Here is a 24,804-nt window from a genome sequence, read left to right as displayed (position 1 = left end):
TTTGCTTGATTGCTTACTGTAGCATCTTAAAGAGAAATTTCAGAGCCTTGTTTTTGTTTAACCTTTTTGACTCCTAATTTGCAGTCATTTTGTTGAATGTAGAATAATGGCAGAGCCTTCATTTTTTGTTTTTTCTTTGCTGAAACAGGATTTGTTGTTTCTTAGAAAACATTTCTTAATCCATTTGTTCATGTGCTTTCTTTAAACTGATTTGTCTCTAGCTTCTCTCATCCAGGAGCAGTAGTATTTTTCCTGATGTTTCCATTATGTGGATTTATTGCTGTATATAGGAAGTTGCAAAGTACTGATAGTTGGAAGTGGCATTTCTCTGCTCTGCGTAGGTATGTGAGAAGTTTTTCATTGCTAACTATTGAATTAAGACATTCAAAACCTTTTGTTTACACTATTGTTGGGCTTACTGGACTACATTGTTACTTAAGAGCAGTTTTAATTTCTGTTGTGCCAGTGCTGGTTAAAATGCCAACAGGCAATTCCATCAGTGGCTCAAGAGGTGCTACAGTGGCATTGTTTATTTTTGTCTTCTCTGCCAAAGAGGAAGGTGCAGTTCCCAGGGATGTGCTTTCTGCAGTCTGTTCTTTGAGGGAGTAACAAAATAAGACATAACTGTAGGAACGGTGTGTGGAACAAGCAGAGTTCCCAGCAGGAGTGCAGCAGACCCTTTACAGCTCATGACACGTTCCCTGCTCTTGGATGTAAAGCACTCCTGTGATTCTCTTTGCAGCAAACTCTTGACTTTGAATCTACATTCACAGTACTTATACCTCAAAAAAACCCAAACACAGCAAACTCCCACAAACAAAACTGCTGTACTCCAATTTCCAGAATAAGGATCTTGATTTTCCCCTCTCCAAAAAGAAACATATTTTACAAGCTTAGTATTTTCCTTTGTTCTGCGTCTCCTTAACTTGGTAGCCTATTTTACAGGTCATGTTTTCTGCCTGCCCAGAAAATACCAGATCCATTCAGAATTTTTTTCTCAGTGGGAGTACTAAGAGAAGCTTCTCTTTCAGATTAATTGCTTTAAAAATAATATAAAAGAAAATCGGGGCTAAGAAAATACTCTTTAGGGTGATGTTTGTGGCACTTCTAAACATTGTTGTTGTATTTTGGCCATTTTGAAGTTTGCTTTTTTATTAAATCTGTGGATTTTTGGGGGAACAATTTCCTCTTACATGTTAGACTTCAGTTCTGGAATGAAATGCAAGTGTGGCCTTGCCCTTGCTGCCATTCTCTTGATGAGGACGTGTCCCTAGGCCAGTTCTGCCATTGCCAGGACAGTGAGGTCAGGAAGGTTTTTGAGACAGAATAAAGGACCTTGGTGATCCCTTTTTGTGTGATGTAAGCTCTGCCATCGGTAAATAATGGTATCCCTGCTTCTCAAGACCTTCTGCAGCACCTGAAACATCTCATTTTACACTGGGAGTTTTGAATAAGTCACTGAGCATCAACAAAGAAGGCTTTTGTTTTGCTGATGATAAATTGGGTGAGCAGCCTGGGTACTGAGGAAAAAGTGAAATAATTTGCATGTTTTTTCCTTCATTCATCTTTAATCTTAGCATTTCCAACCAATTCCACACAAAAGTCCATGCACTATAAATAACCTTCACTCTGACTTTCCTCTCTGCTCTCCTGCTCACCTGCATTTACATGTCCTTTTTTCTGGAATTGTCAATGTATGTCCTGCAGCAGCTGATTGTGCTGACACAAGGGAGCCTGAGCCAGGCCTGTGTACAGAGGCCTGACACCTTTGTGGGAACAGTGCTGAGATTTTGCAGCCCATTGTGCTCACACCCTCAAAAACCTGCTCGTGTTTCCTGATAGAGATCAGGCTGGTGACCAGTCCCACCGTTTACCAGAATATTTTCAAAAGGAAGCTACCTCCTCTTTCACAGGTCAGGTAAACACAAGATTGTGAGGACTCAGCCTGTCTTCAGGTGCCTGGTGTGAAAAAGAGCTATTCAGTGTTACCAAAAAATTTCTGATTTCTGCTCTCAGCAGTCTTCCCTTTGGACAGAGGTGGGTGCAGACGGCTCAGGGCTGGTAGATCTCCCTGGAGAGCAGATTGAGGATGGGGTAAGGCTGCACGTGGCACAGAACAGCACAGATGGGAGCATGTGCCAACACAGAGACAACGTTTGAAGAGCCACCAGAGACTCTTGTTGATGTTAAATAGAGGAGAGGAAATGGATATAAAATTCCTTTTCTTGTGGTTCCATTTATTAATTGTAGTGTGAGACAGTTTCTCTGGGCTAGACAGGAAAAATTTGTATCCTGAAGCTGCAGACTACTCTGAGGGATTTCACTGTGATTTCAGTCTAACTCATTTCCCTTCTCCCATGTTCACTGCTAAATCCTGTGTTTTCTCTGTTCCTGGAACCTTCAGGAATAGGATGGTAACAGTCATAGCTGTAGCACACACTGGAGTTTGAATGTTCAGAAATTTTGGCAGTCTCTCAAATGACCAGGTTGAGGGAGGAAGAACCAGAATTGGGAAGAGGTTATTTGTTTTTCCTTCACCCTAGAATTCAGTAAAAAAATAACAGTATTTAATTGAAAGCCTGAAGAGAATGTTTCTGACCTTGAAGAAAATCCTGCCAAATCTCGGTGACCTGTTAGAAATAATGATGTTTTAGGGGTTGTCAGAGCTAAGTTTTGTGAACTTGAACAGTTTGAACACTGTGGAGTCCATGTAAGCATGGCTGCTTTACTTTTAACAGCTGAGTTCATGGAGCTCAGCTTTTCCTTGTGGGTACACTCCCTTCCAGTGCTGAGTCTGCTGAGAAGAGGTCTGCTTGGAAGATCAGGGCAAGCTGCATGTTTTATTCCCTGCGTGCTGTCCATATGTGGGTTAGCACTGGGCACTGATGCTCAGCGTTGCCCATGTGGAGAGCTGTGTACACATGGCAGAGCAGTGTCATTTCTGCCTGGTAATTAATAGGCTAATCCAGCTTTTAGAGCAATTTCTTTAATCTTATTTCCATGTTTGGGTTGAAGTCATTCTGAACATCAAACAAACCTGTGCCACCAGCACAGGCAGCACCACAGAATGAGCCTGAAAGTTTGAAGCATTGAGTTTGTGTCGGTGGGTGAAAATTCAGCACAAAGCCCGGCTGCAGCACATTCCTGCCTCAGGAATTGTTTGGCCTGGCAGAGATCCTGAGTCAGCACTCTGGCAGCACAGGCCAGGGCACAGGCCCGGGGCTTGCAGGGACTGAGCCCACTGAGGGCTTCACAAAGCTCCCACAGGGCTCAGAAGGGAGAAATCAGGAGCTGCTGGAGGTGGGGGATGGATAAAGGTCCTGGTTTCCCTTTCTCTGGGGGTCACTCTGTGTCAGTGGCCCACGGTGGGTGGGTGCTGGTCACCAGAGCTCTGTCTGGTTCACTCACTTGGGTGGAGTTTCAGTCCTGCCAAGACACAGAACTGGTATTTCAGGCATTTCTATAAAATACTTTTCACTGCAGAAATGTTTTCTGCAGTGGTAGGGTTGGGTTTTTTTCTTTTCATTTTCTGACAGAAACTCGTTCTTAATTCAAGAGGGAAATGAGGCAGAAAATAAATTATATTACAAGATTACTTGGAACTGAAAACACAAAATCTTACATTTGATACGGGAATAATTATTTTTCCTTCCCATGATTTTTCATGAACTGTGTTCTTGGAACATACTTTCTTTAGGTTTCAGATAATTTTTTTATTATGTGTCTATGTAAATGTTTAAAATGCAACAAGCCTTGGACTTATGTACAAAAATAATACTTTCATTTCTTCTTGAGCCTAATGTTGTTTCAGGAGCTGTTTTTAGCTTATTTGAAATAATTTTTCTTTTCAAGCTTTTTTACTTGGTTGACCACCTTATAGAAGGGGTGCAATCCTTGGCTCATTTTCAGATTTACTTTATTGTTTAAATAGAGAAATTCTACCTTCATTTTGATACCTTTTAATGTGTTATTTTGTGAGACAATAAAATGTCCTGTCCCATTCCATTATTGGTGAGATTGTGAATGGTTTTAATAGGCAAAAAACCTTAATATGTTGGGATTTTTCCTTCCTCTTAGGATTGTGATGCTGGAGGTTACTGGTTTGGTGTCCAATACCTCTGTTCCCCACCTGAGGAATGATTTCCTTGGTGACAAATGCACCTCTCCCTGTCTTCGACACTGAATTATTTCCATGTGCCTTGTAAAAAAATAGAGAGGAGCAGTAGGTAGGTGAGGACTAGAAAGTAACAAAAATTTAAAGAATTATGTGTGACCTGCAACTGTCATTTAACCCCCTCCCAAACATTCAGGACGTGACTGGGAGCTGGAGTAGTGGAGATCAGGGAGTGAACATGGTTGACTGAATTGTGCATCTTTAATGCTTTGTATCCCTTCTAGTGCAGTTCTTTCTCCATTTCTACATGTGATTTGTGTGCCACCTGTTTCAACTGCAGTCACTCTCCAGGGACATCAAATGGGAGGCAGCATGTAGGAGCTAAATTATTTGGAGAGGATTCAGTGATTGACTTAAATGTAAAGGGATTAATTGGTCTCTAAACTAGTCAATTAAACTGTACTCCAAAAGTGGAAAGATCACAAATGCATGGCAATGAATAAATTAATGCATTTTTCATGGTTTTAGAATTTTCTACATGTTGCTTAATTTGTTTTGAATCATAAAATTTATTCCATTAATTGTGATCATGCTGCATAATGGACGCATGTGAAATAATTTTGTGCAGCCATCCTCCTAAAGGACAGCTGGCAGCAGGCTTACAGCTCAAATTTCAGTGTGCACTAGGAGGTGTTTACAGCCTTTGCAGGCTCTTTTACACACCATACAGCAAAGGAGAACAAATTTTCTCTGAGATCATGCTGTAAAATGAGGTGCAGATCTCTTAAAACTGTCTGTGTAGCTCATTAAACCTTTTGCTCTTCCACAGTAGTGTGAAGGGCATTTTATGCTTGGTCCTTGGTGCTTGAGCAGGTGTGCTGTGTGAGGAAATGTGGAGAGATTTAGGCTCTTGGCTTTGTTTGTCATTTGGGGGTGAGGGGGTTTGGTTTTTTGCTTAATTTTATCAGGGCATAGTTGAGCATTATTTCCTTCCATTTTGCAGTAGTGTTGTTGTCCTGTCTCATTTCAGCTGCAAGTCCTGGGAATATTAAAGCTCTCCATCAGGATTCGCCTCTCTTTGTGCTCTGTAATTGAAAATACCTGAGTTACTATTATAGATTTACAATCATGTAAAGATATCAGAAGATTTGGTTGGTGGGAAGAAATTAATTTAGAGGGGGATCAAGTCTTGCAGCGTGTACAAGTCCTGTTTCCACTTCTAAATGGATGTGAGATGGTCAGAGAGTCCCCAGCTCCCACGTTCTGAGAGCAAGGCTGCTTCCTCACTGGGGAGCTCCCAGTGCTGCTGTTCTCCTGCCAGAAAAACTACACTTTGCTCACACTGGAGAGTAGGTACAGGGATTTAATGCCTGGAGAGTCTGAATTTCTTTTAAAGATTACATGAATCTATGACATAAAACTCAAAATATAATGCTTTACTTCTCCTTTTCCCTTGGGGAGCCCACAGTAAGCAACACAAATCAAAACTTCATTAATAGTTTTGAGATTTTGAGAACAACATTGTTGTTGTTATTATTATTACTATTATTACTATTATTTCTGAGTTGAACAACCTGGGTAACCACAGTCCCCCCCCCCCCCCCCCCGTTGATGTACTTGCTTTGTGAATGAAACCAATAAATTTAATTTCATGTGGAGTGAATGTAATGAAAACAAGAAATGAATGTGTGGCCCTTCTTCCCTTTCAGTTTGCTGTTTTTTTTCCCAGGAATCTCTTTTCTGAATGGCCTTAATCTAATATAATGCTGCTTTGGATAATAGCCTCCATGGGGCGAAGGGGAGAAGGGTGCATTAACCTACATTAGCAGGCAGGAAAAACAAGGCAGTGCTGGCCCTGCAGAGCAGAGGAGGAGCCTCTGATGGGCTGGGCTTTATTTGTAGAGCTCAGACCTCAGACGTGGGCAGGACGCACCCTGGCTGTGCTCTGGCTGTGGTGACAGAGCTTGTGTGCACGTCTGGAGAGCATCCCTGTGACTGAGACTGCAGGAATTTAAATTGGGAGAGAGCAAATGAATTGTGGTGTCTGTTAACTTGTGAATTACTGGGCACTGTTACCATGCTACTGCTGCTTGACTTACAAAGCAGGGAGAGAAGCCTGGCTGCTTGCGAGAAAATTAGGTCTTTGATTCTAAGAAACACATATCTTTTCTTTTATGGCATTTTGGTTTCCCTTATTTTTGAGCTTCATTTTTAGGATTTGTGTAGAACTGACTATCTTGAAAGAATTTGGATAAAATAATTTTAAAGCTTCACACAAACCCCCCCTAATTTAAACATGTGGTGCAAGCAGAAGTAAGTGTCAGTAGCTGCTTCACTTTCTTCCCCATGCTGTGAGCAGTCTGAGAATGATGTGATGTTCACATATTATTTCCCTTTTAACCTCATACCTGCTAGTCAGGGTTCTTGTAGAGCATTGACAGCTGGTTTTGTTCCCATATTTTTAATTTTTTCAGCTCTCCCTAGCCTGGTCTGCAGAGCACTGGGCAGTTGTTCCAGCTCGGTGTTCCCAGGTGAGGGAATGTTTGGTTTCTAAAGAACTCAGAGCTGTTATTTGTAAGAACACCATGTGTGTTACATAAACAAATAACGTGACCTTTCAGACTCTGCCTCCGTAATAACAGAGTAGCCCTGTAAAACACACAGCAATGCTTATCCACGTCACAGTGTTCATTCAGGTTACAGGGGTTTCAGAGTAGTCATTCCTAACAAATGGCTGTTGAGATCACAGCCAATTCAAGCCAAAACAGACTGTCAGATACATTAAATTTCTAGCTTTCAGAGCTAATTGTGATATAAATCATGACAGAAGTTAGATAATTTTTGATAATTTGTTACAGATAAATTTCTGTGGTATTCCATGTCGATGCTCTTCTTAAATGTGCAGTTTTGAATCCAGTAGAGCACAGAGCAAATATTGGTGACAAACTTAGCTGTGGCTTTGAGTGAATCTGTGCTACAAGGACATAGTAAAGTAAGGAATTGTCTAAAGCAATTACTAAGGGATCACTGATGACTTGTGGCTTTACTCCTAGAGCAACATTAATTTGTGAAAATGAAGCTCCCAATGTAAATGTGGTTTGATACTCCCCCATACCTGAGTGTTAAATACTTTTTTTGTTTCTCTGCTGAACATGATTTCATCACTGACTTCAGACACAACTCCTGCAATTCAGGTGTGAGACGGAAAACTGGGCTGACTTAATTTGGAGGAAGTTAACTCCCCACCAATGGCCAGTGTGCAACACAAATCTCAGTAGAAAGGATAACATTTTTACCCCTTTATGAGGGGTAGAGGGAAGCCTTTTTCTAAAGCTTCAGCTCTGTTTGGGTCTGTGACCCACAGGCAAATCATTTTGACTGTGCCAGTCAACCATCCAGCTGGAGTTGTGAGTCAGAGTAACTGATAGCTGTGTTATCAGAGATAAAACTGCCACAGAAAGCTTCAATTTAAGGGAACCCAGCATTTAAACTTTGCAGGGCTGAGCTGTTAAGGAAAGGTCAGTTTATGCCTTAGGCTGAAAGAAAAGGCAGTAGTTGGTTGGCGAACCTCCATCAGTGCTCTTCAAGCTCCTGCTGGAGTTTGGGGTTATTAATATTCAAAAGGATTTTTTTCAGTCCTGATCTCCAGAGCACAACTGCTCATGACAGTTCTGAGGTCTGGATGGTATTTAAGGAATGCTGAGACTAACAGCACAAAAAGAGGACTTTTTGGGAGATTCCACATATAACTAACATGTAACTTATTCATGTGCCATGAATAACTTATGGAGCACATTGAATATATGAGCTTATCTGCCTGCATTCTTGTTTGAAAGGGTATCAGATCTTTCAGGGAAATGAATTTTCCAAAGGACACATTTCAGACCCTGTGTGGAAACACAGTGCTTCAGACAGAGAGAGAGATGGCAGGAGGGTGATAACAGCAGGGATTTTAGAAGCTTTTTATGCAATTTTTCCTGATGTGTTGGTATTTTGAGTATGCTAAAGCAAGAAATATTGCATCCATTCTGACAATCTTCTAGTTAATTATAATCCATTTTGTAGTTTTCACCAGCTGGTACTATTGTTTTTAGAATACCTGGTAATGCTGGTACAGATATAAGCAAGTTCCTGATTCCTATGGACATATATCTTAAAAAGCTCAGAATTTCCAGTGAAAAATATGTGTTTATTTTGGCATTAACCTGAAAATAACTTTAATAACCTCCGTGTTTCTTTTTTTTGATATGCATTTATATAGTATTTTAAAGTCTATATCCTGTAGTACAGTAGAAATATGGTCACAGCAACTTCTGTGTTTTCTAAATAGAGCAGGATCCAGTGTCTCATCACAATAAATTTTAATTCATAATGAATATAATAAACTTGCAGAATCACTTTTTGGTACTGACATCTTAAATAATTCAAAATAGTTGTAGTTCTAAATCAGCACTGCTCTGAAGTGTGGCACAAATGTAACAAATAATGGACTCAGTAATTCTCAGTGCCTCGAGCTACATGGTGTGGTACAGTCCTGACTGCATCACTCACCATCCCTCTGCCAAGGAAGGAATATTCACTGGGATTTCACTGCAGGAAATTTATTTCAGAGATCCAGGAGACCAAATATTGAACACTGCTTCAATACAGTGTGAAAATATGCTTATTTCAATGTGTAGTTTCCAGGGCAAGCATGGGATGGCTGTTGCTGCAGAACCTGTTCCTCCCTGCAGGAGCTGTGGGGCAAAGCTCTGCTTCCCTAAGGTGCAAACTCCTCAGCAGGAGCACTGTCACTGTCATATTTACTCACAGCCAAACCTGTTCTGCTGTTCTGCATCTCCAAAAAACAAAACCTGGAGCTCTCCCAGCCTGAGACATGGGGATAAGCCAGGACAGGAAACGGGAGCAGTTTGTCCTGTGCTCCCATTGAAGGTTACGGACGCTGAACGTGACCTTGCCTCCAGCACAGACTTGATGTGGGTCTTGTTCCAAGTGATCCTGCAATGGAATTACTGCTCAGAATGGGCTGATGGGATGTGCAGCATTTCCCCTGGACTCCTGCAGGTACTGCTGTTCTTACTCTGTCACACTGCAGATTGATGGATCTATTGGAGGAATAACCCCCCGTGTCCCCCAGGCTGGCAGCCCATCCTGTAAATCCTATAAACGTGCTTACATTTATACAGAGGGGAGGGTGGCAGGTTGCTGGAGATGGGATCAGGGAGGGAATCCTGTTAGGGAGGTGTGTGTTGGCCTTGGCAAGGGCTTTGCTGGTGACAACTGAGCCAGTGTTGAGACAATAAGTCTGTAACACAGCAAGTGTTTAGATAATGTTATCTAAATGCTTGCTGCATTGTGAAACTGTTACCTTAGTACTTCACTACTGGAAAAACATTAAACACAATTAAAATGTATACAAAGTGTCTGTCTGTGCATCTCATACATTTTTTTAAAAATCCAACTGAATATGTGAGACAACAAATGGACTTGTAGATACCATTATTAAAGATCTGGTAGTTCTGGCAAATGATTTTCTGTTCCCTGCTCTTCTTTTTATTTCTTTGAGTTGGGGAAGAGAAAGAGATAACAAAATCAAGAGACAAGGAGTCATTGCCAAAGCAATATGATTTAATCTGCAGCTTGCCCTCCTGTATTCTTATTCCGTGCCATACAAAAACCAGTGACTTTGGGCAGTGATATATAACCAGAACTCACTTTCCCTTGTTCATGAGTCAGCAGTGTGTTTGCCTGAAGAAAAGTTGTTTCAGGTGCTGTGATACAGTGAAATAATTGCTCAGCTGGTTTCAGCTGGGTGTTCATTAGCCTTGGGACAAGCTCCAGCTGCTGGGCAGTGTCAGCCCTCAGCCCTGTTCTGGCTCCAGCACACAGAGAATGCTGGGTCCAGTCGGGCAGGGAGTCCTTGCTTCCCAGGAATTGATGTGTGGAGTGACAGAGCCCCAAGCAGGGTCCAGGATGGTGTTTCCATATTTCAGTGTGGATCTGTGTCTGGAGCCACAGCAGAGAGAACCTGGCTGTGGGGGTCCCATGCCAGTGCAAAAAATGGGGGCTGGGTGCTCTTGGGAGGCTGTGGTGTCCAGAAAACTCTGGAATTGTCTCATGCCTGGAAATGCTTTCCTTTTAGCTTTAGTTGTGGTTTTGAATGTGTGATTTCTCCTAAGGGCCAGAAAATGGCCTGGCCTTTTTTGTTTGCTGCTCCAGGTGCTCCTCTGCTCTCTTGGTGTGTGTGAGGAAGCTTTCTCTGCTAGCACAGTGGCCTGCAGGGCCCTGGAGCTCCTGCCTGCACCATGGTGTGTCCTGGAGGATCTGGGTGCTCTGGGAGTGCATCCCTGCCCTCAGCTAAGGGGAGTGCCTAACTGGGCACTGGCACATTTAAGGCCACTCTGCACTGGGACTGAGGCTCTGCCTTCTCTAAAATCAAAGCAGGCAGCCTTTCTTCTCCTCCCTTATGGGAGCCTGTTCAAGTTCAGGCTTCTCCGGGGATATTTATTTCCAGAATATTTAAGAAAAGGTGATTTACATACCGGACTGTTAATCTACTGTAGTGTTGGGAGTTTATTCACTGTAGGGGTGTCCAGGTGCTGCCATCTCCTGCCCAAACCCCACTGTGACCTGCTCCTGTCCTGTTGCTTTGGCAACTTTAAAGGAAAATATTTTATTTTGCTCTCACTATTCTGTTTCAAATTTGCCTTTTGATGCCCTCTTTTTTGTAATCCACATCAAACAAGTGTTTTGACAGTTTTCCTAATGCCTGTGCCTTGCTGCTGCCTCTTTTCTGACACCAGACTTGATGAAGTTATTTTGGGGTAACTGTGCTTTGAGGGCTTTCAGATCCCAGTCTTAACTTTGAAGAGAATTAAAACAGCTGTACAATTTATTGGTCAGAAAATGCAATTAGTCATATACAGTCAGTGGCTTTGTGATCAATTGCTTATTAACTAAAGGAGAAACAAGAGGTTGTCTGCAACCTGGAGGGCAGAGTATGGAAGCTCAAGCTCCTCTGTGGAGAAATAAGTACTTAAAAAATGCTCAGCCCTGAAATCTTTCTAAAAATAGGATGGATCTGTACAAATATAAGATTCTTAAATTTTCTCTGTGTTTTTCTAAGGAACCTTTGGTGCCAGTTCTGGCATCTGGCTCCAAACTGCACTTTCCAGGTGAGTCAGGAGGTTGCAGTGTTTGGGACAAAGCAAGCTTAGACACTGTGCACTGCATGGCAGCAAGGGGTTTTCAGGGAATGGTTTCAAGTTCTTAAAATAAAATAAGGATAAAATTCATACCATAAAACTATTGTTTTAATATCTCTCTAATAAGAAAAAGAATCAGTTGTGTTCAATTAATCTTTCTGTAGCATCTTCTTCCCCAGATCCCAAAGTAATTGTTACTGGCAGCTTAATTTCCACATTTGTGGTATATTTTGAAATCTGTGGGGTGCAGTTTAACTTTCTACAAGATATACATTAGTATATACATTCCAAACTCTGTTAGGAATTCCAGTATCTTGACATTTTTTTCATGTACAGTTTGAATGCAGAACAGCACAGGTTCCACTGGGTATTTATCCAAACCTCCCAAAAAATGGAAACAGCACCTGAATCCATCAGTTGTTCTCCTTTCTCTGCCAATGTTTCTGTGGAGTTTAAATGTAGTCAGGTTTTCATAATCCTGATCTGATTTTTTATATGTAAGTAAATGTAATGTTGTTTTCTTTAAGTCATTTATAGTAACTGAGGAATTGGCATTCATAAAGTTTATAGGAAGTCCTAAATATTACATTGCCAAGGTATTCAGCTACATTTTTAGGCATCTCAAAAGTTATTTGAGGTAATTAAGGTCCCAGAGGTAACAGCTGAAAGACAGATAATGTCAGCTGCAGGTGATTAGGTGCCAAAGTGAAGGCTTGATTTTTCTGTGTAATGGAGAAAAAGTACCTGTAATACTTAAAAGGACAGAGATCTTTTATTACAAAAAGTTATTTGACGTTGCTATTTCTTTGTATTTCTGTTAATAGATGCCTTTTATTTAAGCAGTTGTTTTAATTTTAGCACACAAGTCTCAGTGAATGTAGTGGAAATATTGTTGAAGGTGTGTGCCAAAATGTTCTGCTGGCTGTAGACCAGTGCTCAGCATTTTTCCCACCTCACCCTTCGTGCAGCCAGAGTTGAAAATAACATATTTTCTGTATATGTTCTGTACATTCCACTGGGGGAGATGACATCCTAACCAAGGCACTGGGAAAGCAAAGAAATGTTTCTGAAAAAGTACCTGTAAAAAGGAGTTCCTGCACAGTGTGACCAGAGTACTGGCACAGATTTGCACTCCATTTGTGGTTTGACACTGGCTGAAGTGCCTGGTACCCAGGAAAACTGTTCACTCACTGTCTTCTGCTACAGCTGGGCAGAGGAGGGGAAAAAACAGGCTCCTGAGTTGAGATAACGACTATGAGAAAACACTTTAAGGGCAAAAGAGGCTCAAATTTAAAGGTATAAAGTAAATTTATTATTAACAGAGTCAGAGGAGTCAAACTGTGCCTCTGACTGCCCTTTGTTCCTGATGTAATTCGTTAGTGTGTGCAAAGTGAATGTATAGCACAGCTGTGCAAAATTAGCAACATTTGTATTATTGTACTTGTCCTGAGCTGGCAGCTCGAGGTATTCCAACAGACTCTGAAGAGTAGGGAGATCATTTGGAAGCCATTTCATGTGCCTTCCTGGTGGTTTCTGATAGTTTTATCATCTGATCAGAAAAGAGTACAAAAATGAGACTGATTAAAAACCTGCAGAGATAGTGGAGTGGCTTCTCAAAAGCCTGTCAGCTTCAGTTTTTGAACTGGGTTGAAATAAATGTAAATAAAATAAAAAATCAGTCTGAACATGGTGTTTTAGGAACCCTGGTCTGATCTGCATTTTGTGTTCAGTTTTTTGTTGGTGCAAAGACAAGTGGATCTTGTAGGAAAGCTGGATATTGGTAATTTTGGAAGACTCTGGTGAGGACCTGAACAATTTGTGTGCTTTGGAACTTGATGTGATGTGAACAGGTTGAATGTGCAGTGGAGCTCAGTGATGGGTCAGGTGAAGCCTTGTGCCGGGGCTGTGTGAAGGGCTGGCTGCTTGGAGCTGGGTGAGGTTTCTCCACTTGGATTTTATTCCAAGATTTGGCTCACATTTGTAGCCAGAGTGATTTATTTGGGCTGGTATTTCAGGAATGGTGTGAGCTGTGCTGCACACAGGAAGGCCAGGAGGCTGTGGGAGCACATGCCAGAGTGGGACACAGCCCAGCAGTGTGTGCTGAAATCAAATTCTTACTTGTTACTAAAGGAAATTTTCACTGGGGACTGCAGGAAGTCCTCAGGCCTTGATCTTGATTATTTTTGGTCTTGAAAGCTGAGCAGTGCCTGGCACCAGAGGGAGCTGCATTTGTGTGTCAGTGCCTCTCCTCTGGCAAAGCCGGTGGGGAGTCAGGGGGGCAGCAGGACACAGGGTCTGGCTGGAGCTGGAGCTGCTGGGCAGAGGGGCTTGTGCCAGCATCTCCACCACCTCTGGTCTGAAGGAAAGCACTGCTGGACTGAGTGAGCTTTGCTGTACTCTTCCTAGAGCTGGGCATGGTTTAATTTGGATCCAGTGCTAGAAATGATCCATCTTTCACTGATGAAGTCCTTATTGCTGGGCGTGAGCAGTACCATTCGTTACTGTTATTCCTTAATCTGGCATTCAGGGAAGAGAAATGGGCTGATACTGTATTTGTACACCTCTTCCCCCTGTAATTAGTTGTCTGTACTCTTAGTCTGAAGCTATCTAATTCTGTGATCTCAATTACTGATTCTGCTGTTAGATGAGTCTCAGTTGAAAGTTAGAGCCATGCATTGCCTGCCCTCCAAAACCAAACGAATCTTTTGACTTTCAAGCTCTGATTTGGTGTATTTATGCTCACAGTGTTTATGGTAGCCGTGAGTGTTGCATAAGATTCCACATGTCAGAGCACTTTGCAAGACACTTGAGAGGGTCCCTGGATGGTCCCAGTTTTTTTCCCTTCAGTTTAATAGCAGCCAAGCAAGACCCAGTTAAACCCTGTAGGAAGCTTGCAGAATCCAGAGTGTTTCTGTGTGTATCCTAAAGACAGGAGCTGAAAAAAACAGCTTTGCTCTCTGCTTTGGAAATGCTGACCTGCTGCACGTGAACTCTCTGCAGACATCATCCCCACTTGATCTTACACCAGATTTCTCATGAGGTTTTTATTTATTAAAACCTTCTGTATATTAAAGGTGTTCATGCTGTGTAAGGAAACTAATGGGCTTTGATTAAATGATTGGACTTTGCTGTAACTTTGTATTTCTTGTATGTGCAGAAATCCACTGTTCAGGAGGTTTTATTACATTAATTGATTTGCTTCTCTTCTTGGGGCAGGATAGAAATACCTGGGGGCTGCCCATTTTGTTCCATGTCCTGTTCCCTCCCTTCTCCCCCATGTAACTTAACGATCCATTTACCACTTCATCGCTGAGGGTAGTGAAATTTCTTTCCTTTGTGAAAATTGAAACATAATGAAACCTTTTATTTAATGAAATTGTTGTTACAAAGTACTTCAGAATCGTGGATGGCAGGACCAGGAAGTGTGGCTGTTGCCTGTTGTTTCAGTAACCTTTTCTCTCCAGATTTTTCTCAGCTGAACTTTTTCTTCTGGTCTCTTTTTGTGGTTGGATTTGATGCTCACAGAAGAGTAACTTGGGCTACAGGATGACAAGTTACTCTGGCCAATGTGTGGAATCATTCAGAGATTTACTGAGATTAAAGCAGCTCCCAATTTTAAACCATCAGTGCCTTTGTTTAAAAACAACTGGCAGCAGTAGCAGAGCAGTTGGTTGACTTAAACGCTGAAGTGAAATGGTTGTAATTGCCTCTGGTTTTCCTTCTTGGTTCAGGTAGTGAGAGCTGTGTGTAAAACACAGGTCCCGTTAGGGCTGGCCCTGTGCCAAAGCCAACACCCATAAAACTGTGCACAGCTCTTGAATTGGACAGAAAAATCTCTGCACACTTACTGCAGCTCTGTACATTTTTAATTGGACAGAAAAATCTCTGCACACTTACTGCAGCTCTGTACATTTTTAGTTGATTAAAATGAGGATTAAAAACATGAGATGTGCTTTGTTTTCTTTTTTTCTTGTGACTTTGTAGCAAGGAATATTTAAGCAGATGCTTTGCTGTGATGTGAGTCACTCTGTAGGTAAAATGAAGTGAAAACATTTTCAATACAGTTCATTTCAAGTTAAATTTGGTCAGCAGTGGCAAATCCATGGTTCACCTTAGGTTATTGACAACTTTCTGTAATATTCATGTGCTTTTATATTTTTAAATCAAGATTATCACTAGATGTTATGCAAACATCATTCCTACTCCTTTGTTGTTCCTTTTCAGCTGGACCTCATTGTGGGGTGAACTTTGAAGAATTCCTAAAGACACATAATGTTATTGCTTGAATTCTGGTTAAAATCCCGTTTATTTGTAATGAAACAAGTAGGAAAACACATCGATGAGACAGCTGCCAACATTGTCACTTACTTGTCTGGTGACAGATCCCTCTGTCATATGATTACCAGCCAGGCAGTGAGCCTCACAACAGGACAGGGGAGTGTGTGCTTGGCCTCTGAGCTCCGAATTTCCCTCTTAGCACCCATAAATGTTTCTTTTTGTCTCCTCTCTCCTGCAGCGAGCACTTGTCGTGTGCCTTCACGTTCTTCCTGCACGGGGAGAGCAACGTGTGCACGAGCGTGGAGATCGCCCAGCACCAGCCCATCTACCTGATCACCGAGGAGCACATCCAGATGGCCCAGTCCTCCCCCTCGCCCTTCCAAGGTACCGAGCCTCCCGGGACACGGCCGTGGGGAGATGCTTCTCCAGAACGTGCTATCTGTTCACTGTTGGTAACCTTCCATGCCAAACAAATCGATCATTTCAGTTTAAAAACAGTTAGTATTTAAGAAAGTCAGTGCACATGTGTGGTTTTCTGACATGGTGTCTCTGTGAATCCTCTGTGGATGCAAATACTGAGCTTATCTGGTTCAGGACTGCTTTTCATTCATACATCGGCAACTATTTACTGTTTTATTTTAAAAACAGGGGGTGGGTGGGTGTGAAGATGTAGCAGAAACAATGAAAAACTTTAAGTATCTGTGACTATTTATTTGCCAGTGTAAGAAATTAAAATTTAACAGAATTAAGTTGATGGCTTAGTAAATTCATAATGCAGTTTTCATGTGATGCTTAAAAAAAAAAAAAAAAGAAAAACATTAAGAATTTTGAGTCATTGTGTTATGCTGTCTTTACTATAGTCTGAAATTATAATTTCAAAGCAATTAAAGCAAGAAATCTTAGTAAAAACACCCAGAGACACATGAAATTATCATTTATAGATATGTTAATTTATAGAAGCTTTATTGAAAACATCTTGTATCTACATGTAAAGCTTTGACAGAGGCTCAGGCATTTCAGTCGTACATTTTATTTCAGTGAACTGAATTCATTACTCAAATCAAATACAACTAAAAGCAAAATTGAGTCAGAATGGAAATCCCTGTTGTTAAACAAGTAATTTTCCTTATTTGTTGTGACTCTTCTTTATGTATTATCTATCCTTTTTAATGCTGGGAAGTCTCAAATGTTCCTTTCCTGTCCTCTCTTCTTTCCATGAGAGCTCATCCCTGAATGCTGTTTCACAACATTGGGGTTGCTGGAATTTCATTTGCTGTGGAAATTATGAACCCAAACTGCCACGGAGTCCTGTGTGAGCTCAGGAGGGCTCAGTGCTCTGTAGGTTTGGCTTCATCCTGTGCTGCGTTTTGCAGTGGCTTTGCCTGGACCCTTCAGTTCTCAGGCAGTGGAAGAGTGGCTCAGGCAGAGCTGGAGCAGCCCTGCTGTGGGACTGTTGCAGTGCTGCTGAGTCCTTCAGGGCTGCTGTTTGTTGTGTTGCAGTGCTGGTGAGTCCCTACGGCTTGAACGGGACCCTGACGGGCCAGTCCTACAAGATGTCAGACCCCGCCACTCGGAAGCTGATGGAGGAGTGGCAGTACTTCTACCCCATGGTGCTGAAGAAAAAGGAAGGCATGAAAGAGGAGGAAGAGCTGGGATATGACAATGATTTCCCTGTGGCAGTTGAAGTCATTGTTGGTAAGTTTCAATATTCTGCCTGAAGGATTATTTTCCTTCCTTCCTTTTTTTGAAAAGAAAAAAAAAAAAAGTCATCTAATTAATCAGAAAGAGCCATTATAATTTTCCTATATTCTCTTGTAGCTCTCTTGACACCAGAACATCTGAGTAGTTCTGTCGCCTCAAGCTTTTGTACTCCCTGTATCCCACATGCCATTATTCACTGGATTGAGCTACTTGTTTTAGCTCTGTACTGGTTACAGAGGGCTGGATGTATATTAGCATGGAAATTCCTTAGCTCTTTGTATTTCAGATAATAAGTTTTGTCAAATTGACATTGAAAACAAGTGGAAGTAGCTGTGATTGCTGGATATTATCAGGTGTGTCTAAGACTTGTGGTTTTCCTTCTCTCTGCAGGGGGTGTGAGGATGGTGTATCCTTCAGCCTTTGTTCTCATCTCCCAGAGTGACATCCCAGTGTCACAGAGCGCTACCAGTGCTGCAGGCCATATAAATGTGGGACAGCAGGGGCTTGGAAGTGTGAAGGATCCTGTCAGTACCTGTGGGATGCCCCTGACTCCCCCCACCTCTCCAGAGCAGGCTGTTATGGGTAAGCAGTGGGCTGGGGAGATGGGGTCAGACTCTGGGTTTTGCTTAGCTCCTGGGGAGTGCATGTTTTAGCAGGGGCAGGGTAAAGGCAAGCAGTGGAGGAGGGTTAGGGGAAGACTTTGTAGGTCTATGGTGAAGGAAAGCCAGTGCTGTGAACAACCCTTTACACAAATGGGGTGAATTCATTTCAGCTCCCTTTCCTGTAGGTACATCTGTGTGCAGTGCTGCAAAGCAACAAACATCTCACTACTGGGCAACCTTCTACTTGAAATTGGAGATTTTTTGAACCTGTTGGGCAGCACTTACTAAATTTCACAGAGCAGTAGAAGTGTCAAAGACACAAAGGCCCTACCCTATAAGTTCCTGTGAGACTGTGCAGCCAGATGGGGCTAAAGAATCCTTTTATACCCTCATTGAGGAGCTTCCAAGCTTGGCCTTTATTGGGATAGTTCTGCCACATCAACAGGAATAACAGAATCATTGAGGTTGGAACAGACCTCTAAGATCATCAAGTGCAACCTTTGAACCTTGATGCAAAGGCAAAGAAAACGTGTCTGGATTCACTTGTCCATGATTAGAGCCTATAGATGAAGACATCAAAGTATTTAGTAATTTCTGCTAATAAGTCAGAATATGAGATGTAAATTCACTTGGAATGGTGTTTTTCAAAGGAACTGAGAGTTAAAATAAGCAAGAAGCCAATTAATAACTAACTGAAGCAAGACAATCACCATTTAAATAACAATCTCTATTCAAGTATTGATGCATATTTTAATGTGCTATTGTATTTTTAAGATTTTCAGAACCCTGTTACACTTGTACAGTATTACAAGGGGGATTCTATTTTGGAATATTCATAAACTATCTTTTATATAAAAGTGTTCATGTTGTCCAATCTGGCAGTTAGTGCTTCTGTTTGATCTCTGCTATTGTTTGAGGGCAGTATGAATTTGTATCAGAGGGGTGCCTCGCCAGCAAACAACAAAAGAATTATTTTTTATCAAAAATCATATTAGACGACCTTGAAAAACTGGAGAAATGGATTGGAAAAGCATGTCATGCAGTCCAGAATCACTAATGGGACCCATAAACTGGATTAGTGTGAGGCATGGGAATAATACTTCAGTTCTGCCCAATACTATTTAAAATGTGGGTTTAGTGCCATGTCCAGTTTGGAGCATGTAAAGATGTGGACGAACTGACTTGAGTCCAAGAAAGTACAGTGAGAGTGATCCTGGATTTTGCAAACAGGACCTCCAGGATTGAGGTGGTTTAGTCTAGAGAAGTGGAATTTCAAGGAGAAAAAGAATAGGCTTTTCTCTGCAACCAGTATGTAATGAATCTAAACTGGAGCAAAGCAAAACTAGGTTAAACAGGAGGAAAAACTTGCTCTGAGGAAGGATAATGAAATGTTGGAATAAACTGGCTGTTGGGAAGCTACAGAAGTTCCATTGGCAGAGGGGTGATACATTTTGGGAGGTTTGGTGGGGGCATTTTGTAAGGTTGTTTTTAAGAAACAGATTAGTTAAATTTGTTGATCCAGCTTTTAAAGCAAGTACTGGACTAGATGATCTCTTCAGTTCTCTTTTAATCACATTTTCCATGGTTGTGTCTAAAGTATGTAACAAAACAAATTGTTGCTGGAACTGGAGAATGGCATTTTTTACCAGTGGAACCAGTCTGGACTGCAGGGGTTGTGTGGTGGCCTCTGGTGAGGGACTGCTGTGTCCTCCACTCACTGTACCACTACCTGCCATAGGTATCTCTGTGTGTTCCAGGACTGTGCCAGGGATGTTCATGGACAAAAATTAGTGTCAGTGTGTGAGAACAAAGTGGTTTTGCCTGCTGTACAGTTCTGTCTCCTGTTATGCTGTATATTGCTGTACTGTATAGTATAAAAATATTACATAATTATAGAAAGCAATAATTAATGCATTGCAATGTAATTTGAAAGCCCTGGTAGTTCCTTGGTTATCCTCCCGTGCCTCCTGTCCTTCCCTTCCCATCAGACTTATCCTTGTTTTCCTCCTGCTGTTGACATGTGATGCATCTGTGTCCATGTGATGTTTGTCTGTACACACATCCCTTCTCCCCTTCTCCAAAGGAGGGCACATTTGCCAGTTCTGAAGTTCTGACCTGTTTGTTTTTTGATCGTCTGTCAGGTTCCCACCTGTTGGAGAACATTTGAAAGCCAGTGAAGTACATGGTTAGAGGCACAAGCCTCAGTATGGCCCGGGGTTTCCATTTTGACTTTACAAAAAGATAATCAGGGAAGATCTAACTGGAGAAAGAAATACATAACGTGAAGAATGAAAGAAGATGTAGGGTTAGGCAGCTTGTGCACCATTTCAGTTGTTGTGTTTTGCAAGTCACCTGGTGGCAAGCAGCAGGATTCCCTGTTAGCTGCAGTGATGTGCAGCACTGAGTCCCTTCAGCACTTCACACTTGAGGCTGCTTGGATTGCGTCAGCAGGAGCACGAAGTGTTCTGTACCCTGGTGTGACCTTGTGAAAATGCAGCATATCCCTCCTTGCTGATCCAGCCCAGAGCAGGGACTCCTGCCCGGGCCAGTGGACCCAAAGCTCCCTCTGCTGCTGCAGCTCGGGCTTGGCAAGATGGATGTGCTGGAGTTCAGTTCAGCTAAACAGAAACACATTGCAGGGCAGAAAAGAAGCATCTGCTTGTACAATAGCTGGTAAAAGCTGCTGCATCACAGGAAGGAATGGAGTGGAGAGAGTTTTCAGGCTCTCAAACATGTTGAAGTAATATCTTCATTTGTTATGTCTTTGATAATCATCAGAAAATACATACTGAGAATATCATATGCTGAGTTAATAGTGTATCTACTGGTGATAAGCTGTTGGAAATTTCTGTAGTAGTGTAGATCTCAACTGGAAAATCTCACCAAAGCCAGTTCTGATTCTAGTATTTCAATTCAAGCATATTGTAAAGAAATGGCACAGAGTCCCAGAGTGATTTGGGTGGAAAGGACCCTCAGCCTCAATCCACCCCCTGCCATGGCCAGGGACACCTTCCACTATCTCAGGCTGCTCCAAGCCCCTCCAGCCTGGCCTTGGGCACTGCCAGGGGTCCAGGGGCAGCCACAGCTGCTCTGGGCACCCTGTTCCAGGGCCTCACCACCCTCCCAGGGAACAATTCCTTCCCAATATCCCATTCATCCCTGCCCTCTGGCTGTGGAAGCCATTCCCTGTGTGCTGTCCCTCCATCCCGTGTCCCCAGTCCCTCTCCAGCTCTCTTGGAGCCCCTTTAGGCACTGCAAAGGGCTCTGAGCTCTCCCTGGAGCCTTCTCCTCTCCAGGGGAGCACCCCCAGCTCTCCCTGTGTCTGTAGGAAATCATCAGTGATCCATTCATTTCCTCAGTGAGGTTTAATATCGAGTATAAGGAAATGATCCTTGCTTTGAAATAGTCTACATAAATTATTAGTTTTCTTAATAGATGCTTTTAGGACTATCCATATTACAATAAATTTCATCTTTAAAGCAACTCACCAAAGACTATATAAATTCAAGTTTAACATACAGGATAATAATGAAAAAGCTCTATCTTCACTATTTCGTAGTGATGCAGTCCAGGGCTGTAGGGGCTATCTAAAGTACCTCCATTTATTAGAGACTGTATTTTTATAGATACGTAGAGATATGTAATATACAGAGTGTATCACACCACATGAGGTGCAGTACTTGCACAATTCTATTGCCCATGTCTGTGGTACAACCCAGTGCCAGCTTTGTTACCTCAAAGGGCGTGTTGCTTTGAAATGTGTTTTGTAAGGATGCTCTGAGCATTCCCCAGCGAATGTGAACATTGGTGTAGTCAGCAGCCTGCTAAGAGACTTCCAGGAAAAAATAGCAAGTGACAATATGAAGAACAGTTCTGACATTAATGCTTTATTTCTCTTGCAGGAGAAAGTGGCTGCTCTCAGAGCAGCATCAGCCATCCAGCTGTGCAGGAGGGGACAGTCAGTGTCCACAGTCCAAAGAAATCAAGCAAGATTGCTCCCAAATTTCACAACCGTATTGTTCACCGTGTGTGGAAAGAATGCATCCTCAACAGGGCACAGTCCAAGTATGGCAGCAGTCCTCATGCTTTGCTTATTTATAACACATAATATACAGCTAAAATTGTTATAGTTTGCCTTAATCTTTACAGGATTCCTTTGCCACCAATCAGAGCTAACAATGCCAAACATCATTATCAAAGAAAATGTTGAATTATCAAAGAAAATTTGTTCTGTTCAGCTGAGAACTCCTGACACTTCCCATTGAATTTGCAGTTGTATACCTTAATTGTGACAGTCCTTGAGGCCAAACATCCATAAGATGTGCCTTCAGTCAAGTGCTCTCAGATTTAGAGATGACAGCTTCTATCTCCTATTGTAGTTGCTACACTGAAAGCTGGGTGACTGCAGAACAGATTGTATATATTTGATATTTAGGGTTCTAAGGGGAGTATTTGTGAGCCATTACATGAGTTGGACTAAAATTTCAATTGACAAGCGTGTATAAATTGATGTTTGTATCATAGACCTTTAGTACTGGAGATTTAAAGTGTATCATGGTGTGGCGAGCCCTGAAATATTTATTTTTATTTTTTCCTATTTCCACACAATTTCCTCATTTGATATGTCAGACTAATTTCCAGAAACAGTTTAAATGGCTTTCCCCTTGTTTCTTATGCTCAGACTCCAGACAGAGTTGTCTGACACAGAGCTAAGACCTTCCTCCTACATAAATCAAACTGTAAATTTAAGGAGTAGTGGAGGGATCTGCTGTCAATTTCAAAGGTCAGGTAGAAGGAAGTAATCTATCTAAGGGGAACATATATGAACTATTCACATTTTTTAAATTTTGTTCTTCAAAAGGTGGTGATTCCTAAAATAATTTTCTCTTCTTCAGGAGGAATCAAATTGCAGCTGCAAATTTGGAGGAGGAAGTTCCTAACAATAGTGTTTCATGGGATTTTGTGGATCCAGTCCAAAGAGTCAGTTGTTCTTGTTCCAGGTGAGCTTTGAAAAGAATAAACATTTGTCATATTGTGAGATCTCTGCTTAATTCAGACAGAGGTACACTTACAGAAGGGAGTTATGCTTTAGCTGAGACAAGAGGAAATTGTGATATCAAACCTGTGATCACATCTGGGGGGTGAATCTGCATCTCAGCCCACTGTCACTTGCAGGAGCCAATCCAAGTGGAAAAATACTGGTATTGGGGCCAGGATTACTCCAACTGTTCCCATTCATAAGGAACTCATCCTGCAGCTTTTCAGAGCTGTAACCTTTGGTTAAGTGGTTATGGCTTGTGGTGAAGAGGGCAGGATCTTTCTAAGTTTGTGATCATCCTGATATTTGGAGGAAGAGGGAAAACATCCCTACAAATCACTTCATGTGCCTCTGGTCAATCTGCCATGGCACCAAACCCATCCAAGAGAATATTAAACCTTTGCAGCCTGGTCACCCACTGTCTCTGGATCACAAAGAATTCACAGCTCACTCACACAAACACTTTAGGAGGTTTATTAATGTTATCTGTCATCTCTGGGTGGTTGGAATTCCAGAACTCCTCACTCAGGAAAGGCAAATCATCATCACCAATATGCTTAACCATTCTTAAAACTATCAGAGAGATGTTACAGGGCTAGAAAAAGCCCCCAGTTTGCAGTGAAATAGTCCTGTGAAACACTTCTACTGAAATTCTTAATTCCCAAGGTCACCATCTACTTGTAAGATAGGTGATAAAAGCACCTTGACCAAAAGAAGTTATTCCTTAAGCATGCAGTTCTTCTTTGTGTAGTCAGAGGAAGGGATGAAGGGACTGTGCGTCCTACAAGGGTGGAATGTTCAACCTGGAGACTCCCTGCTCTATCCCAAGTGAGAGGATGCTTTCTGCAGCTCTTCCCCCCGATTATACACATTGTTTTTGTTTATAGACTCAAGAATTTGGAACAGCTAAATGTTTTGTTAGAATGCCAAGTGTTTCCTGTGGAAACACTGAAGTCTAGCTTTACCTGGAAAGCGTGGGGATCAATAGTGGGCAGTGGGAGCCTGGTTCTATGGATAGGTTCAGCTGCTCTTGGAGTTTCACACTGTCTGTTATCTATCCTTAAGATTGTCTGTTATTTATCCTTAAAATGAAGGCAGTACCTGATTTCAAACAGCAATAGTGCTTTCTGTGTAGCTGCAGAACCTGAGCAGCTACTGGCATTTAGAAATTGTTTGAGTCATTTCTGTGCCCATTCCATGTCTGGATAAATGTCAGGATATGATCTTAGATCTGGAGTCTCAAAGGGCTGTCTGGTACTCAGCATCAAATTCAGTCTTCTGCAGACCCAGCTTGGTGTGTGAGGAGCAGAATGTCTGAAATCATTCTCTGCAGTCAGTTAAAATACGGTGAATGATGGAGAATTAAGGCAATGAAATGTTACAAGAACATGCTTAAGGCAAATCTCCAGTTACCAGGGCATTAGCTGCACATTAGGGTGATTGCAGGCACAGACCATCTGCTGCTGCAGGGAATCTGCAGCCTGTCCTGAGAACAGCAAAGCCCTGCAGAAAGCTGGGATAACCCCACACCGCCTGGATGCTTCCAGGGAACAGGGACAGCAAGCACAAGCTGTTGTGCCTGCGTCCGTAGACAGGGTTGGGTGTCTCTAATGTAGCCCACTTCACTTGTGATCATGTAGGCTATCTTTTTAAATAAAAAGCACATTACATGTTTTGAAATGGGTTTTTGTTGTTCTGTTGTTGTTCACAGAATAGGGATGTTGTTGTTCACAGAATAGGGATGGAGTGATTAATTTTGAAATGGAGTTTATTTTTAAACAGGTTTCAATGTTAAGCACAAACACATCTTTCAATTTCTATTTTGCTTAATAAAATCAAATAAACAGCTAAACAAAAAGCCCTGAA

General features: G+C 41.9%; 1 protein-coding gene across 1 annotated transcript in view; it reads left to right on the top strand.

Moving 5' to 3' along the window:
- Nucleotides 1-24,804, top strand: part of MED13L (mediator complex subunit 13L) — a 169,182-nt gene that overhangs the window by 106,280 nt on the left and 38,098 nt on the right. Inside the window, exons 5-9 of the mRNA XM_053959180.1 lie at nucleotides 15,836-15,981; nucleotides 17,098-17,292; nucleotides 17,689-17,880; nucleotides 21,803-21,965; nucleotides 22,796-22,900. Coding sequence (XP_053815155.1) covers nucleotides 15,836-15,981; nucleotides 17,098-17,292; nucleotides 17,689-17,880; nucleotides 21,803-21,965; nucleotides 22,796-22,900 — 801 coding nt within the window. The remainder of the gene's footprint in view (nucleotides 1-15,835; nucleotides 15,982-17,097; nucleotides 17,293-17,688; nucleotides 17,881-21,802; nucleotides 21,966-22,795; nucleotides 22,901-24,804) is intronic.

This window comes from Vidua chalybeata, chromosome 18 (genome assembly GCF_026979565.1).
Source record: "Vidua chalybeata isolate OUT-0048 chromosome 18, bVidCha1 merged haplotype, whole genome shotgun sequence".
In the NCBI taxonomy this organism is placed as follows: domain Eukaryota; kingdom Metazoa; phylum Chordata; class Aves; order Passeriformes; family Viduidae; genus Vidua; species Vidua chalybeata.
Note: the sequence above shows the minus strand (reverse complement) of the source record. Positions and strands in the feature narration are given on the sequence as shown.